The following is a 17,140-nucleotide window of genomic DNA, read 5'->3' as shown; positions in this document are numbered from 1 at the left end:
TTTTTATATGACTCCGTTTGACTTACGTTTGTTAACGGTGGGATGCTGGCTTCATGTTCAACACAGGATTTCTGCTGCTGGGGATCTGGAATTGGATTGTTTTCTGCTTTTGCAGCACTGTGTTGGTCAGCATTTTGACAGCTTTCTTCTGTGTTAGCTGTTTCTTGGCTGTTAGCATCTATATTCTGTGCTGTATCAAACTCCTGCTCAGCAGAATCGTCCAAAAATTTCACACGTGACAAAACCGTTTTGCCAGTAGTGGTGTGGACAGAACAGTTTTCATGTACAGGGGAGTTCTGGGAAGACCTCAGCGGTGATACTGCTAGTGACTGTTCACACAGGTCCATTACGTCCTCTACAAAACCTACAAGCCGCTTAGCGGTGACGCAATCCGGATAGCCTGAGGTAAGCGCTTCCAACTGCTTGTTCGAAAAACTACTGACCAAGTTATCCAAGAGGGATACCAAAGCATATACTGTAGAATTATCCCCATTGGTCTGAACTGTTTCATCATTTGTCATTGTGTTACAGTTCGAGCTTGCCATTTCACTTTTTTGTTTTTTATGTCTAAAATGTTGTTTTGTGTTAAACTCCGTGTTTGAACGTTTAAAGCGCTGCTGTCCCGCTGTGTGAATGCGTTTCAACTGAACAGCCAGGTCTATATATAAGGTCGGTTTAAGGTTTCTTTGTAACGTCACCTGACGTTTCTTTGTAACGTCAGGTGACGTTACAAAGAAACGTCACCAGTCAAAGGACTGGCCCGCCCCGTCATAACGAAAGGGGCGGGACAAATCTGTTGCTTAGCAACTGAAAAAAAGGCACACCGCGCTGAATGCTACATCCGGCCTGCGACGGTACACCGCCTCCGCACCACCGTTTAAACATGAAGTGTGGATGTTAGAAGATCCCAAATATGGTGAGCTACTGGGAAATTACTCACTGTTAGGTATTTTAGTACCATGGGAGCATTTACTGGATATTGTTTTATAGTGACATTATGCAGGAAAACTCTGTCATTCAATAAGGCCCCTTTGTTTTAGTTATTTTTCTCTTTGACCCAAGAATTGATGTGTGAGAATCACAGGTTGGTACAAGGTTGAAATACCACAGAGATCACTCCCTCAGCTACATTAGTTTCTTAATCTTTTAGACGCCTGTTGAAGGCCAAATGGTTTGTTTCAGATTTCACTAATGAAAGAACTCTTCGTTTTGTGCCTTGAAAATATGTCGCTGAGATAATCACAATTGTAGCTGAACTGATACACTACACAAAGGATGCTTCTTCACCCAAGGGCAGGAAGACGCTGCCTTATCTTGGTCTGTACTGGTTTAAACTGATAATCTGCTGTCTCATGAATTTTACCCTCTATATAAACTGTTGTACTTGTGAATAAAGTTGAGTCACTTTGGGAAGACAATCTAAAGCAGTCTCTGTTTTCTTGTTCTCCCAAGCTGCTCCCGAGCTGCTCGTACTAACACGCTGAATGGCATGCTTGAATATTACTTGAGAATATATTTGACTGTGTTACAGACTAAGGGACATTCTCTGCTGATAGGTGAAGGTACATTCTCTGCTGATAGACGTCCACGCCTCGGAGGAAGCCGATCCACGGAGTAGGCCCTGGAAACAGTTTCCTTCACTCACGTTTTTGTTCTTGAGAGTGAGCGATAATAAGCGACATTTTATTGAGAAATTACAGTAGTCTGTCTACAAAAATGACCTAAATAAGACAGAAGTACACATTCATTTTTATCGTTTTGTCAACAACAGGGCGCATGAGGTTTGTTCAGTATTTGTTGTGTCTACAAGGCTCAGGCGCCCCCATGAAGTGTCTTATTTGTATAGTTGAAAGCATTATAAAGGAACGCAAAACTAAATTACATATAATTATAATTCTTGGCACTTTCTGGTGTGTGTGAGTTAGTGTTTCTCTTTATGATTTGTGGGTCCAGCATCAAATTTAGAATCCTTCCCATCACACATGAGGTCTTGAATAATCATCTTATTTTAAAGACCTCGTAGTTTGATAGTTTGCTCTCAGACTGTGGGCTTCCTTGTGGTTTTTAGGATATTTAGAAGTAGAAGGGGATCATCCTTCTGTGGAACCAGCTCCCAGTTTGAATGCAGGAGACGGACACTATCTCTACTTTTAAGATTAAGTTTCAAAGTTACCTTTTTGCCAACGCATATAGCTAGGGCTGAATCAGGTGACCATGAATCCTCCCTTAGTTACCCTGGGACTACCCTGCTGGGGGATTCCCACCATGTGTTTATACACCTCTCTGCATTCAATAATTAGTTCTTGTTCATCTCTGGCTCTCGTCCACAGTGTGTCTTTTGTCCCCTTTTTCGTCTCCTCATCCCCAAAGGGTCGCAGCGGGCCGCCCCTCCCTGACCGTGGTTCTGCCAGAGGGTGCTTCCTGTTAAAAGTGAGTTGTTCCTTCCCACTGTATTGAGGTTTTTTCTTTTTAATTGTAGACTTTCTACCTTACAATCTATACCACCTCGAGGAGACTGTTGTTGTGATTCAGCTCTGCATAAATACAATTAAATCGAATTAAGTGGGTTCAGCTGTTTTGTGAAATAAATGTGAGTGACATGGTAAGTAATAGCCTGCATGTAACTCATGGTAAGAAGAGCAATATCGCCCCCTCCTGGTTCAACCTTTTTTTCTTTGCAGTAATCTTTCCAATAATAATACATATGCACTAACCTCATGCTTGCTGTTAACAATAGCCTAAAGACACAAAATCAAGTTTAGTTTTTTCCTTAAGTTTATGTTTTTTTTTATATGGTTGGCATTTATTTTGTTTCTTTTTAATAATTAAATTGATTCTATTGATTGTTTGCCAAGCACTGAGGTCTCTGCTTAGACTGTGCTACTGGGATCACTGATTTAAAAATGAGGCAAAAGCACCAAAGTTGTGCTCAAAAATAGTACAGTGAGCTACAAGCTGTTGCTGTAGTAATTCTAACACACTTATTGTTTTTAAATACATACATGTTTAGTTCTTTTAAACCTAATTATATATATTTTTTTGCAAAAGTGTCACCTAAACACCCAAATATACGTAATTCAAAACTTACTTTAATTATTACCCATTTGGCTGGTAACATGGACCCAGTCTGATGGATAGTTACTGAACAGATAGTCTTTTCTTTAAAGGCTGCATTCAGAGCAAATCATTGTAAAAACAAGACAAGTCAATAAAAAACAAGTAATAACTATAATACTAAACTACAATAGAGAGAAAATCCAGTAAATATAATTATATTATGTAAAAAATATACAAATATTTACCTCTAATTTAAAAAGACATTACAAGGGTACTAGTTTCATTTTAATCTCAACATAATCTAAATTGACACTAAATCAGTTTAAATATTACAGCTGAAGGTGATTTTAATAAATGTACTGCTGCTTGACTTTGTTTTACTACTGCAGTATAATTTATCATGTACAAAAGCTCCAAATGTTGTTTCTCTGACTTAATGTTCTGATGACGTTTGTGTTACTTTGCAGGAAATAGTCAGGACCCAGATGAACCTGTGCTGGAATTCAGTGTGGGTGAGTAATATGAGCATTTATGAAGGCTGTCCATGACCTGTAATTAAATTTAGCGTCATTAGTGCCACTCATTGCAAGTGACAGTGCACATGCTTTCAGCATGGAGTCTGCTCTTATGGTAGCAAAATAAATTCAGAAAATCTCCATCAAAAAGCAGCTCAGCAGCAGAAATATATATGGTCAGCTGGTTGTGAGTTAATGAGCATGTGAAATCAGTGTGAACATTTTGAAACAACAACTCTCCAACCTCGTAATTGTAAGACTGCCTGTGCAGCCACAGGAGCCTTCAGAGAGTCTTCCTGCTTGTCTCTTGGGTTGATTTGCTCGTGTTTTCTCACCCAGTCAATGACTGTAAAAGGGCTGGACTAATTGGAGGCAGGTGTAATTGATTGCACTGATATGCTAGTCTACTTATAGCCCACATTACAAACACTGCTGTGTTATTTTGTCTCTCAGTGCAGGTATGTAATGTGACAAAACCTCTAATGATCTGATATGTTTGGGATGGATGGGCTGTGAATTATATAGTGAATTGTCTTATTTTGTCGCTCTGTGCAGGCTTTCTACTTACAGGGTGGTGGGTCTCAGAGGACAATTGCTACCCCTGTTGAAGTGAACAACGTGTGGAGTGCAACTGGCTTTGTGGCATAGCTGGCTCTGGCCTTGGACTGTGTGTTTTTACTTTGTACCTAAATGGGACACTGGACTTTTAACTACTATTCATTGTGTTTATAAATAAAATTTTAGAATTTTATTGACTGTCATCTTTTTGCCCACGGTTGGTCAGACCTAGAATCTCTTTGTGTGTGTGTGTGTGTGTGTGTGTGTGTCATCAGCAGGGTTTTGCATAAAAGAGTGTGAGCAGGTCAAAAGGTCAATTCATTTATTGTAGTTTTATGGCAGCACCCTCTAGTGGCCTTGAAGCAAACAGTCTCCTAACTAAGCCATGGCATCTCTGGTCTCTCCTACTTTTGTGTGCTCTGCTGGAGGAGCAGCATTGGATCTAGTGATACTGAGTAAGCTGATTAGGACAGGCCTGGAGAAATGTGGTTTGCATGAAGTATCAGGAAAAAACAACCTTGTATTGTAAAATAATAATACACGAATAATAAATACTTTTCATGACATTCAGATTTCTGGACTCACGAGTTCATAGAACATTAATGTTACGAAACATTGAGAAGTCTTAAAACTACATTGTATACTTATTATTTATTTACTTTAATCAGATTTGACTGGTATTTTTAAACATTACGTTTTTGTTCCTTCAACTATTGTATTTAAGCTTATGACTCACTCACAGTATGTTTATATAACTGCCTAAAAAACGGTGAGGATGTGGCCGCAGTGGCTGAGAAGCAAGAACTTTGCTTTTTCTTCTTTTTTTTTTCTTTTTTTTTTTTTTAATTGGGAAGCATAAATGAACATACCAGAAAACCCTGCACGAAGGAGCCATATTTGTTTTTTGTGTGTGCATAAGATGAAGCTTTAGTATTATTATTACACATATGATAAGGATGTTAGCATGCAACACACAAACTCAAGTGGTGTTGCCAAGATAGTTGCTGACTGGCAAGAAACTTCTAGAAGAAATCTGGTGACAGTCCAAAGCACAAATGAACATGTTTAATACTCGTGCAAGACTCTGTGGGAAGGTGCCAGATTGCTGTATTTTGTGTGAATCAGGAAAAGTGCACGGTGATGACTAAAGCTTATAAAACATCTCTCTCCTTATGTGTGCATATATGAGAAAGAAAATTCTGCCAAAGCAACTTTAGCTTCTTGCAAGCATCAGTACACAAAGGATGCTAACACAAAGCTAGCCCAAGAGTGATTTTAAAGTTGAACGTATGCCGACCCCAGCAGCCAAAGGGAGCTCCGGGGAGAGCTTCTTGGGGTCCAGTGATGTGTCCTGAAGAGACGACATGAGCTCTCCCTCCTGTAGGCCCACCCCAGCAGTAGGTGCTGTCTGTCTCATTCCGAGTTAACTGCTACTCCTCTACATCTAAACGAGCCAGTTGAGGAGGTTCAGGCATCTGACAAGGGTGCCTCTTGAACGCCTCCTGGGTGAGATGTTCCAGGCATGTCCCACCAGGACAGACAGGACACACCCAGGACATGTTGGGGAGATCACAGCACTCAGCAGAGAATGCCTCAGTGTCCCCCAAATAATGGAGGAGCTGGCTCGGGAGAGTAAGGTCTGGGTCTTCTCTGCTTATGCTACTGCCACCGAAACTGGACACCAGATAAGCTCAGAAAAATGAACAACCTGTTTAAATAAAGGTTAATTTAAAAAAAATGTTTGTCATTAGCTAGTCTGTGTACATGTACTTCTTCTCCAGTGTTGAAAATGTTAAACTCACAACCTGCACATTTTCTGGTTGCATCATCAAATAAATACCCCCAAAAGTAGTCTGAGTACTTTTACACTGGTTTTATGCTGCGATATTTTCAAAGTCTTTCACTGAACACATTCAGTCACACATTGTTCATCATTTATTGGAAGTTTATTGTTTAATGTCCTGTCTAAATAACTTCAGTCACCATTTGTATTCATTAATGAATAACTGACTTCTAATATTAAAAGAAATAGAAACTGTTGTGCTGTTGTTCACGTAGAAGGGCCTGCTGCTGGATGTCCAGACTTTGTGCGTCAGCAGGAGGGTCAGGGTACAGGGTTCGAACCTCCTCATGAGATGTCGTATCTGCTGGATAAAAGCAAGCTACATCACATCAAGGATTGTCCTAGAGCTGCCCTACAGTAACAATCAACTGACTAATATATGAAATACTTGCAGTAGCACAATAATAAACACAAAGCAAAAAAGTGTTTAGTGAAGATAAAAAACCCCATCAAAGTTTTAGTTTGGATAAAGGGAGACAGAGCACCAATCTAAACAAGTCTAAACCATCTGGCACCTCCACACTTGTAAGAACAGCATGACCAAAGTGATTGTAGGAGGAAACAACCTTGACTTCCTTTACATAGCTTAGTACTGAGAATAAAACAAAAGCATGATTAGAATTATTTGTGCTTCTTCTTCTTTCGGCTGCTCCCTTTAGAGGTCGCTACAGTGGATCATCCGCCTCCATCTCTCTATTTCTAGCATCCTCCTCAGTCACACCAACCCCCTGCATGTCCACCTTCACTACATCCACAAATCCTTTCTGTGGTTGTCTGAAAACATCATCCACAGAGACTCTTGCCTGATCTCATCTGTCAGCCTCTCCATCACCAGTGCAAACAAGAAGGGGCTCAGAGCCTCTCTCTGATGTAATCTCAACCCATCACATACTTCTCTGCCCCTCAGGACTTTCTTATGCAGCACCACAGTTACTCTCTTCGCACCTTATCATAGCCTTCACTCCTACCCTCTCTATGCCTCCCGTCTCCATCCTCTTCAGAGTTGCCTCACTTCCTTCTCTAATTCAATTTTCGTCCAAAGTACTCCTTCTCCCTTCTCAACACACTTTCTTCACATTAGCACATTTCCATCTCTATACTTGGTTACTCTCTTCCAGCACAATTTATGTGCCTTGCCATTCATTAAAAATCATTTTCTCCTTAGTGTCCAGCCTCACATACAACTCACTACAAGCCTTTTCCTGTGCCAGTGACACCTCTCTCTTTGCTGTGCACCTAGCCTTTTAGTACTCCTTCCTTCAGCTCCCTGACTATCCCACTCTTTCTTTGCCAGTCTCTTCCTTGAATACATTCCTGAATCTGTTATTATTTGTGCAATGAAAATTAAATCAAGAAAGATTTTGCTTTTACAGTCTCACTGCAGGTTGATACATTATAAGCACGCCTGTGGTTCACATAAGCATTAAAAGCTTGTATTACTCCCTGATGTTTTGCCTGTTAGCATGTGCAGCAGCTGGAGAAGGACTCCTAGCTGAAGACAGGACAGCTTCTCGATGTGCAGATTGGTCGTCTTCTACGAAGAAGCAAAGGAGAAAAACCCCAAATTAAACAGAACAACTACTTCTAATAACAAACAGACGTCTCTCTAAAACCGTGGCAGCAGTTCACCATGTCAAATGCTTTCTTGTCGTGCACAGTGACTATAACAATCAGCCCCACTGGCTGCACTGTCCTGCAGTGACATAAGTTAATTCAGCATTGCTATAAAACAATGAGACTATTACGTTTGACCTGTACTTGCAGAATACATTCCAAAGCTTTTGTTTCCTAAAGCATTCGTCTTTCTTTGTGAGCAGTTTGTGACAAAAGAAAAGCCCAGAAACAGGCACCAGTTCAAAGGCATTTCTCAGATGATTTGCTGTAAACTTGAATACAAGCACAGATGAATAAATGTCTTGTAAAACATTGTACTGAATACATTCTTCACTACGAATATCAAATTAAGATCACACGTTAACAGCCCAGAGTTAGTATCGTGTCTTTGCCTCACCACATCTGGGGGTTAACTGGGTTAAATTCAACATAGCAGCGTCTCTAAATGACTGATTCTAAGCCTGGCACAAAAGATAGAAATCCCTGTTGTTCTGGCATCTTATGCCTGCACACATTACCCTGCTGTTCAGTGGTGCCTGACTGCAATACCTGTTTACCAGATTGTAGTGGGTCTCGTGTGAATCTGTGCAACCCATCTGAACCTCCAGTTGTCACCGCTCTTTCCTCAGACACCAACATAAGGCTGACAGCAAACTGAACACTTCCTGTTGATCATCTGAAGCACGACAGGGGACTGAAGGCAGGGCAGGGATCAGGAAAATAAAGGTTTATAATTTGCACAAATCTTACCTTGCTGGCTGGGAATTTCATTGGGTGGTGGGTGGTTTGGTGCTGACACTGAGCAATTCTGTGAATGCATTTTTATTTATTTATAGAGTTGTCATACAGGGCAAAATGTGAAAAAATTTGCAGTCTTTGCAATGAGTTACTCAGAGTTCTAGACGAGCGCTGGCTAAAAACAGAGGAGGGCCTAGATGGCGCAAGATTTGCCAGCTTTTTCTGCAAGGTTGGGATGGGCGGAGAGGGCTGCCTCTGCAGGACGACAACTAGATTCTTTCTTTGTCATTCTTTGACAACGACACAGCGAGCTGAAGCGCTCCTGTCTTTTCAGGCTTACTGTACCTCATAATTCGACCGTGAGTCTCTCTCCACCCTGGTGGCCTGAGGTACCTTCTTAGTCTCTTTTTCCTGCCTCACCACCTTTTCCTCCTTCTGCTGACGTGTTTCAGCTTCATGGATCCTGCCTTGGTTTTTCAGCTTATGCTGCAGAGTAGATAAAACTATCTCTCAAAGTCCACTCCATTGTGATACACATATATTTAACATTACTGTTTCTCATTTTCTAAAGCTTAAAACAACACTAATTTGCTTTAAGACCAAGAGTGCAGCAGGTCAACTATCACAGTAAATATAAGGACTTTTTGTTAATAGGTTGTTGCATTTGCTTTGTAATGCTGACTTCACACAAACTGGACGGCAACACGTTTTTCAACTCGAGCAATCTAAACATCACCACAGTTAAATCAAACCAGTCGTCGTCTGATTTTTGTTATGTTTAAAAACTATAGTGTCACCGTCTGCCTGAGAAATATTCTGCTACAAGTGGGCTTTGGTATTGTTTTTCTCTCCTTTTCTCTCCCTCTATTGCCTGGGCGGAGGCCATTGTGGGCTCCCGCCTTTGGCCTACATACCTGGGAGATGGTGAACACCTGCGTCTCATTAACCGGCCTCTACTTACGGGAAGAAGTTAGACTGCTCTTTGCTGGATTGTTGCTTGACTCATGTTAGTGAAGTCCTGGCTAGGACACTAGTAATCTAGTTCTCTTGGATTTTGAATCTTGTGCTAACACGTCGTTTCCCTGTGTACAGACACCCTGGACCTGCCCTTGTTCCTTACAGAAATTCTGGTACGAGAGAGGAGTGAGAGACTGGTGAGACGCCAAGAGAGACAGAAGGAGAGTGAGTGTGTTCCCCCTGCTTTTCCCTGCAGATTCCCTGGAGACCTGATCCCTGCACCCTTGTCTATAGCACTTTGACACTGTCGCACATTTAACTTGGTCTAACACAGGGCCATATAGGTTTTTCCCCTCTTAATAATAAACAACTTCATTTAGGAATTGCATTTTGTGTTTATTTGTGTCATCTTTGTTTAATATTTAAATGTATTCATCAATTTCAGAGAAAGCTCACATACTCAATACCAACAAGAAGAAAGAACTACAAATGACTAAAGTTGCAGTGAGGAAGTGAGATCTGACTAATGACAGGAAGTAAAAAGAGTCATCAGTTCAGAGACTGTGACGGTTGAGATCGACAACAAGAAAGACGTGAGGCAGAGAAGCACGATGGATGAATTCAGATGGATTCAAATGTTTTTATCTCTGATGCTGATGATTCTGATTCCAGGTAAGGATACAGGAAACATTTTATTAGCAACAAAACTAAATATTATCAGTATTACTATGGTCAATAAACTTTACAGTAAATAAGAAAGCTGAGCATGTACTGTTGTTTTAGGGAAATATGGGACATGTTTACAGACCCGAGTCTAAAATCTTCGCTCTGATTGTAAAACTGCTGCATTCTAATTTATCTTTCATATTTCTCATCAATCTTCTCAACAGTATCTGAAACAGAAATATCCATTTTTATGAAAGTTGGAGATGACGTCACTCTGCCTTGTCTAAATGTGATAGATGAGCAGAATAACTGTGACAGTACTGAGTGGACATTTGTTTCAAGACACAAAACAACAGTAGAGCTGATCACACTTGGACAGACAAAGTCAAATCAGACAGACTGAGTGTTACAGCGAACTGTTCTCTGGTTATTAAGAAGCTCACATTTGAGGAAGTTGGTCTTTATTCATGCCTACAGTACAAATTAGGAGAAATACAAACTCTAAACGCTCTGGTTCATCTGTCTCAGGTTAATCTTTTTATTATTAGTCATTGGGAAGCACCTACAAAGAAATCCGTCACAATGAGAACCTGTTCAAACCATTTGATTTTGTGACCAAAGGTGCTGGTGTAATGACTTGTAATTGTGACAGCCCTGACACTTTGATATAAGTACTTGCTTTTGATGAATATATTATCTGTTTTGATTAAGGGACTTGCTTTTGAAGCATTGACTACTTATTTTGAGCAACTGACTTTTCTTTTTGATGAGGTGACTCACTTTTGCGAGTTATCCACCATGTTTTGCAGTTTGCACCAATTGTTTTGAGAAGAGCCTTAGTAGTGGTGCAGAGATCAATTTTGTTGTGAGAAATGCACCAAAGCAACTGAGAAAAACTGTAAACTGCTCTGTGGTGACATATGGACAGTGTCATCACACCGTGAATTGGCTGATTAAACGTCAAGATATGAACAAAGATGACAAAGAAATACTGACCTCACAGACTGACTGCTCCACTACTGTGACCCGTTGGAAGTCTCGCTATATCTATCCATCAAGATATGAGAAAATGAAGTGTGACGTGACTGATGCTAACACAGGAAGTGTGCAGCTGTTTACCTTTAGCTGTCAGACCTCAGATGAGGAAACAGGTGAGCTCACGATCAGCTGTTTAAAACAACTAAAAATAGCTAAAATATTAATTAGATGTATTTCAGGTGTTTGGGCAAAATAGCTTTTGTTGTGTTTATAATTTTGGGGCGATCGTGGCTCAAGAGTTGGCAGTTTGTCTTGTAATCGGAAGGTTGCCGGTTTGAGCCCCGGCTCCGACAGTCTCGGTCGTTGTGTCCTTGGGCAAGACACTTCACCTGTTGCCTACTGGTGGTGGTCAGAGGGCCCGGTGGCGCCAGTGTCCGGCAGCCTCGCCTCTGTCAGCTTGTGGGGATAGGTTAATTGATTAATCCAAAGTGCCCATAGGTGTGAATGCGGGAGTGAATGTGAGCGCGAATGATGTCTTTGTGTGTTGGCCCTGCGACAGACTGGCGACCTGTCCAGGGTGTACCCCGCCTCTCGCCCTATGACAGCTGGGAGAGGCTCCAGCACCCCCCGCGACCCTAAGAAGGATAAGTGGAAGCGAACGGATGGATGGATGGATGGAAGGGGAGACCTTGGCAGTACAATAATGGTAACATTTAACAATTTCAACCTAACACTCAAAAACACAAAAGAAAAGAAAACTAAGAACTAATGGAAAGAATATAACTGAAACCACAGGTAATAATAAACACAATGCCAATTTATTTGTCTCACAATCTGATACATTTGGTTTTGGGTTTTTTGCTTGTTTTTCACAGGTACATTATGATAAAGATGATGTTTCAATAAAGTATGAAAGCACTGGAGGCTCTGGTGTTTCTGTCAGATACCACTGATCCACAACATCAGCTCAGCAGAAAAAAACTGCTGTTGTATTATCAGTATAATCTTATCTAGTTTAATAGATTTAATCCTATTGTTACGGCTCTGGCCATCTTTTGAATCACAGTGGCTGGATTTTGCTGGCAGCTGCTGATTGGTTCCATCATCAAGTGGCTGTTTTAAAAATCCTCTCCAGCAGTCTCCCCGGCAGTAGCTGACAGCAGCAGCAGGCCCGTCCTTGGCCTCCAAACCATCTATGACAGATCTGGGTGTGTGATTTCAGAGAACTGCCAAGTTTTGTATTTAGTGTGTTGATACTTTGACTTTTAACTAAGCACTGAAGCAGAAAGAGAGAACTGCCTTATTATTTTCTATCATTTTTTTTCTTGTTTATTCAATTAGCGAGTTGGGGGTAGCGCTCGGCTTTTGTTTGTTTTAGATTTCTAAATGACCGTTATGGGTTTTGTAGCATGAGTTTATTGACCGTTAAATACCATTAAATCTGTATCAGTTTCTTCCTTCTTATTGCTTACAATAATGTCATCTGGAGATAAAATGTTTTTCTATTCATTTGTTATCTGCCCACAACTAGTTTTGCTCTAAATGAATGCCTGGCTCATTAGGTGTTTGTCTGGTCTCTAGATTTATTTGTCTTTTTTCATTTCCTATTTTATTTTGGTTAGTTTTCTTTCATTTCTTGGTAGCTTTACTAACACCTTTGCCAACTCTGCCGTGATTGCCTTGAGCTGGGTGTATTTACCTTCACCGGTTTCTGCCTCCCAATTTGTGTCTTGTCTTCCCTTTGCCCTTTTTAGTTTACTGCCTTTGCTGTGATAGTTTCCCTAACTAATCTTATCTTCCTTGCGTCAAGCTGGATTTTGATTTTGGGTGTCCTGTTTTTACTGTTCTTATTTTGTATTTAGCCAAAAGAAAAAAATCCACTGTGTAACTTGAATAATACCGACAGGCCTGTGACTGAAACACTGGTTATCACAAATAAGGTGTTCGTGATATATTTGTTGAATTTAATTTGCTGAACTCTAGGGTTTTAAACACTAGAGCATATTGATGAGCATATTAATATATTATATATAACATATTAATGAGCATACTTATTTACCAATTTCACAGATTATTGTTAAATGCTACTGCTGATAACCCCTGAACCACAGCCTCTATTCTCACCACTTACCGTTTTCTGTCAGAAACCAAGAGTGTTGCTACGAACCCAAAACATTTGGGGGCCTTACCTTCCCTTAATTTTTTTAGATTTTCACTTGTAACAGCAGATTCTTAAAAAAACAGTAAAATGAGCACACCACATTGTAACGAACACACTTCCTCTCCACCTCATCAGGGGGAAATTACTTAAGATTAACGGTGAGGAACTGTTGGGTTTCACTCCAATAGCATTATCTGCTATATTTCCTGTACCTGCAGTTGTAAAATCAATTCATCTCACTTATGTTGGTTAAGGAGTTGAGTCTGACACATTAACTGTCATGCACCTTCTGATTTAAAATATTTAAAAAAGGGGAGCTGCATTATTCCAAAAAATATCTCACATTCGACTTCTTTATTCATTATTTTCTTTTCAATGTCAAACACATCAATGTCACAAATCAACTGTGAGAATGACAAAAATATGAACCTGCCAAGTCTTCATATAAATTTCCTTTAGAAAAAATGTTTCAGAAAAGCTGATTTACTCCAGCTGTGTAACATTATCATCAACATAAATGAGAGACGACTAAAAATTGCTAAATTTGTGGTGAAACATGACAAATGACAGGAAGTACAAACCGTCCTGAAGGGTCATCAGTTCAGAGACTGTGACAGTTGAGACTGAGAACAAGAACGAAGTGAGACAGAGAAGCAGAATGGATGAATTCAGATGGATTCAAATGTTTTTATGTCTGATGCTGATGATTCAGATTGTAGGTAAGGATAGAGGAAACATTTTTATAGCAGTGAAATAATAATCGTATCAATATTATTACAATCACTTACCAATAACATGAATAAGACAGCTGAGCATGATCTGCTGTTTCAGGGAAGCATGTTTATAAAGTTGTTTCTAAATTGATTTTCACTCTTATTGTAAAAAGTGCTGTATTCTAATGTTTTTTTATTGGTTTTCTTCAATGAAGATTGTTGATGACGTCATTCAGCCTCGTCTAAATGTGATGACCAGAATAACTGTGATGGTACTAAATGTTTTTTTATTTCAAGAAACTAACAGCACAGCTGATCAACCTTCGACAGATCGGTGAAAAGGCCACAACTAAACCAGACAGATTGATTATTGAGGTGAAATGTTCTCTCTCTGTTATAAAGTATTACCCTATTTACTGAGCAGGATACAACACAGTGAAGTGTGAGGTGACTGATACAGACACAGGAAGAGTGCAGCCATTTACCTTCAGCCCTCAGGTGAGGAAACAGGTGAGCTCACGATCAACTGTTTAAGATGACCTCAAATATTAGTTTGATAGATTTTACATTTTTAAGATCTTTTTTTCATTAACAACTTGTGAAATAATGACACACTTTTTGGTTTGCTTTTGTCATTTATTCAGCTGAAGCAAACACAACAAAGGAACCAGCGAGAAAAACTGAAAGCAGCACAAAATCAGAACCAAACACAATCAGCAATCCTTCAAAATCACGTAAGATTATGATGATTAAGCAGGAAAAACACGTTTTCTTTTAGAGTTTTAAGGAGAGTTCATACTTTAGTTTACATCTTTTTTCCTAATGAATATTATTTACATTTTGATGACAGAAAATCACTTACCTATCCTATAGGAAACATAAGATGTAACATTTGATATGATGGTGTGGTTTTGGCAGGAAACATTGTTCACTTGAGTATCATGGCTGTTAAATGGTGTGAAACGTTTTTCAAACATTAACATGCAAAAATGTTTCAAATTTGTTTTGTCTGCTTTATCGCAGCTATTTCGTGGTACATCAATGGAGCTATTGGTTTGGTCGCACTGCTGATAACAGCTGTGTGTCTCATCATAAGGAAAAGAATGAAAGGTGAGAACATTTACAGATACAACATTTGTAAGTTGTTCTATGAATGTTAGAGTTGACTGTTTTTGTCTTTCCAGGAAACAAAATGCAGAAGAATGAAAATCCTGTGAGTTTTGAAACATATAATTAAATATTCCTATATCTGCCACTAAAAAGACAATTAAATAAACCGCTCATCTTTGAGGGAGTGTTAACAAGAACTAAACTGCCTTCATAGAAATGCTTTTCCACCAGATGTAACCGCACTATTGTCTGTTTTTCAGGGACTGAGTTCAAACCCTGCAGAGACTCAAACCAATCAGAACTCGGTGAGATCACCCACTACACCTAGAGTTAAAAACACTTCTTCTTATTCTCTAAAAAATTGTAAATGCATGACACTAACTGAAAAAGCATCCAAAAGATAAGAAAGTTAGGCCAAAAATAAAATCAGTAGACCACACCATGAATCGTAAAACCTGAAGTAAGAGGTCAAAACACAAATGCAATATCTTGAGACACCATTTCTGAGAAATTAAAGTGATGAATGAAGAGTTGTTTATGTTGCATTACAGTGAGACATATTTTCAAGGATAGCTGTTGGCAAAGTAGGATCCAAGTGCAGAACTCAAATCCATGTTAAACTCAAAAAGCAGCTTTATTGCTGACCTTAGCAGGCCAAAATGCAAAACACAAAATAATTCAGGCAACACTAAAAATCTGGAAGTCACAAACTAGCCTCTAAGGAACATAGAACATAACAAAGAACAGAAGCAAACTGGGGCTTTAAATACACATGAGGAGATTGGGCCATAGTGGAGACTAGGAACTCAGTTGTACGGTGGCCCTGAGAGGCCACTGCAACTTAAGAAAACACCAGCAATAAGAAAAATGCTGCAAAAGCACACAAAACACAACGAAAAGAGGAAAAACGACAACGGATATAGGAAAAAACAGATTTCCAAAAGCACAACGTGTTTCTGGGGAGACAATAACCCGACGGACCAGTTGCAGGAACCAAAATATGCTAAGAATTGCGCTGGGAGACACTTAAAAGAAGTGGAGGATTTATCGGTTTTGTGAGGAAAGAAAAGATGAGTGGTATATGTGTTAGCCTAACTATTAGCCTAAAAATCCATCATCAGTATTATATGAATCATGATAAAAACACACCTAGCATTTTTTGCGTCCCTGCAACTGGTCCGTCGGGTTATTGTCTCCCCAGAAACACTTCCCTTTGCTTTTGGAAATCTGTTTTTTCCTATTTCTGTTTTCGTTTTTCCTATTTACGTTTTTTTTCCTATGTCTGTTACCATTTTTCTTATTTCTATTTTGTTTTGTGTGTTTTGCAGTGTTTTTTTTTATTGGTAAATGGACTGATTCTTATATAGCAATTTTCTACTCTCCCAGTGCTTTGACTACTGTAGGGGCACTGTAGGGGTGGCTGTAGCTCAGGTGGCAGAGCAGGTCAGCCACTAATCAGAAGGACGGTGGTTCAATCCCAGGCTGCCTCCTGGCTGCATGCCAAATATCCTTGGGCAAGATACTAACCCCATGTTTGCCTACTGGTGGTGGTCAGAGGGCCCGGTGGCGCCAGTGTCCGGCAGCCTCGCCTCTGTCAGTGCGCCCCAGGGCAGCTGTGGCTACAATGTAGCTTGCCATCGCCAGTGTGTGAATGTGTGTGTGAATGGGTGAATGACTGAATGTAGTGTGAAGCGCTTTGGGGTCCTTAGGGACTAGAAAAGCGCTATACAAATGCAGGCCATTTAAACAACATGCCTCATTCACCCATTCATACAAGCACTTCTAAAGGTATAGGTCAATTGAAAAATCTAAATTGCCCATAGGTGTGAATGCAGGAGTGAATGTGAGCGCGAATGGTTGTCTGTCTCTGTGTGTTGGCCCTGCGACAGACTGGCGACCTGTCCAGGGTGAACCCCACCTCTCGCCTTATGACAGCTGGGATAGGCTCCAGCAACCCCGCGACACTAAAAAGGATAAGTGGATGGATGGATATTACTGAGGAGTCAGCATGTTTTTCTCTTCATTGTTTAGGTGGATCCTGAAGTTTCCTATGTCACCATCAGCAACACCTAGAAAACCAAGATAAGGTGTTTTGTTTAGTGATATGTTTGTTTGTTTGTTATTATTTTATCTATATATCAGACAGCTTTTTTCAGGTTCGTGTTGATGATGAAATGATGCAGTGACTTCTGCTCTACTGTCAATTTTAAAATAACATAGTTCAAGCTGT

General features: G+C 40.0%; 1 protein-coding gene and 1 long non-coding RNA gene across 4 annotated transcripts; both read left to right on the top strand.

Annotated features, from left to right (window-relative positions):
* Positions 1-423: 423 nt before the first annotated feature.
* On the top strand, positions 424-4,638 carry LOC308397745 (uncharacterized protein). 3 transcript variants are annotated; one of them, XM_080883835.1, is made up of 5 exons: positions 424-916; positions 1,532-1,614; positions 2,331-2,430; positions 3,525-3,569; positions 4,128-4,638. In XM_080883835.1, exons 1-5 carry the CDS (start codon positions 914-916, stop codon positions 4,218-4,220), a joined length of 324 nt encoding a protein of 107 aa, XP_080739961.1. In that variant the 5' UTR covers positions 424-913; the 3' UTR covers positions 4,221-4,638. The 3 variants fall into 3 exon arrangements, 2 of the variants coding, with proteins under 2 accessions (XP_080739961.1, XP_080739960.1); XR_013971841.1 differs by having other exon boundaries at positions 433-1,661; XM_080883834.1 differs by having other exon boundaries at positions 434-1,614.
* Positions 4,639-9,264: 4,626 nt separating this feature from the next.
* On the top strand, positions 9,265-14,911 carry LOC308397750. The gene is made up of 4 exons (XR_013971842.1): positions 9,265-9,954; positions 14,222-14,310; positions 14,445-14,534; positions 14,824-14,911. It is a non-coding gene; the product is annotated as an uncharacterized lncRNA (long non-coding RNA).
* The last annotated feature ends 2,229 nt before the right edge of the window (positions 14,912-17,140 follow it).

This window comes from Rhamphochromis sp. 'chilingali' (assembly GCF_963969265.1).
Source record: "Rhamphochromis sp. 'chilingali' genome assembly, chromosome: 5".
In the NCBI taxonomy this organism is placed as follows: domain Eukaryota; kingdom Metazoa; phylum Chordata; class Actinopteri; order Cichliformes; family Cichlidae; genus Rhamphochromis; species Rhamphochromis sp. 'chilingali'.
Note: the sequence above shows the minus strand (reverse complement) of the source record. Positions and strands in the feature narration are given on the sequence as shown.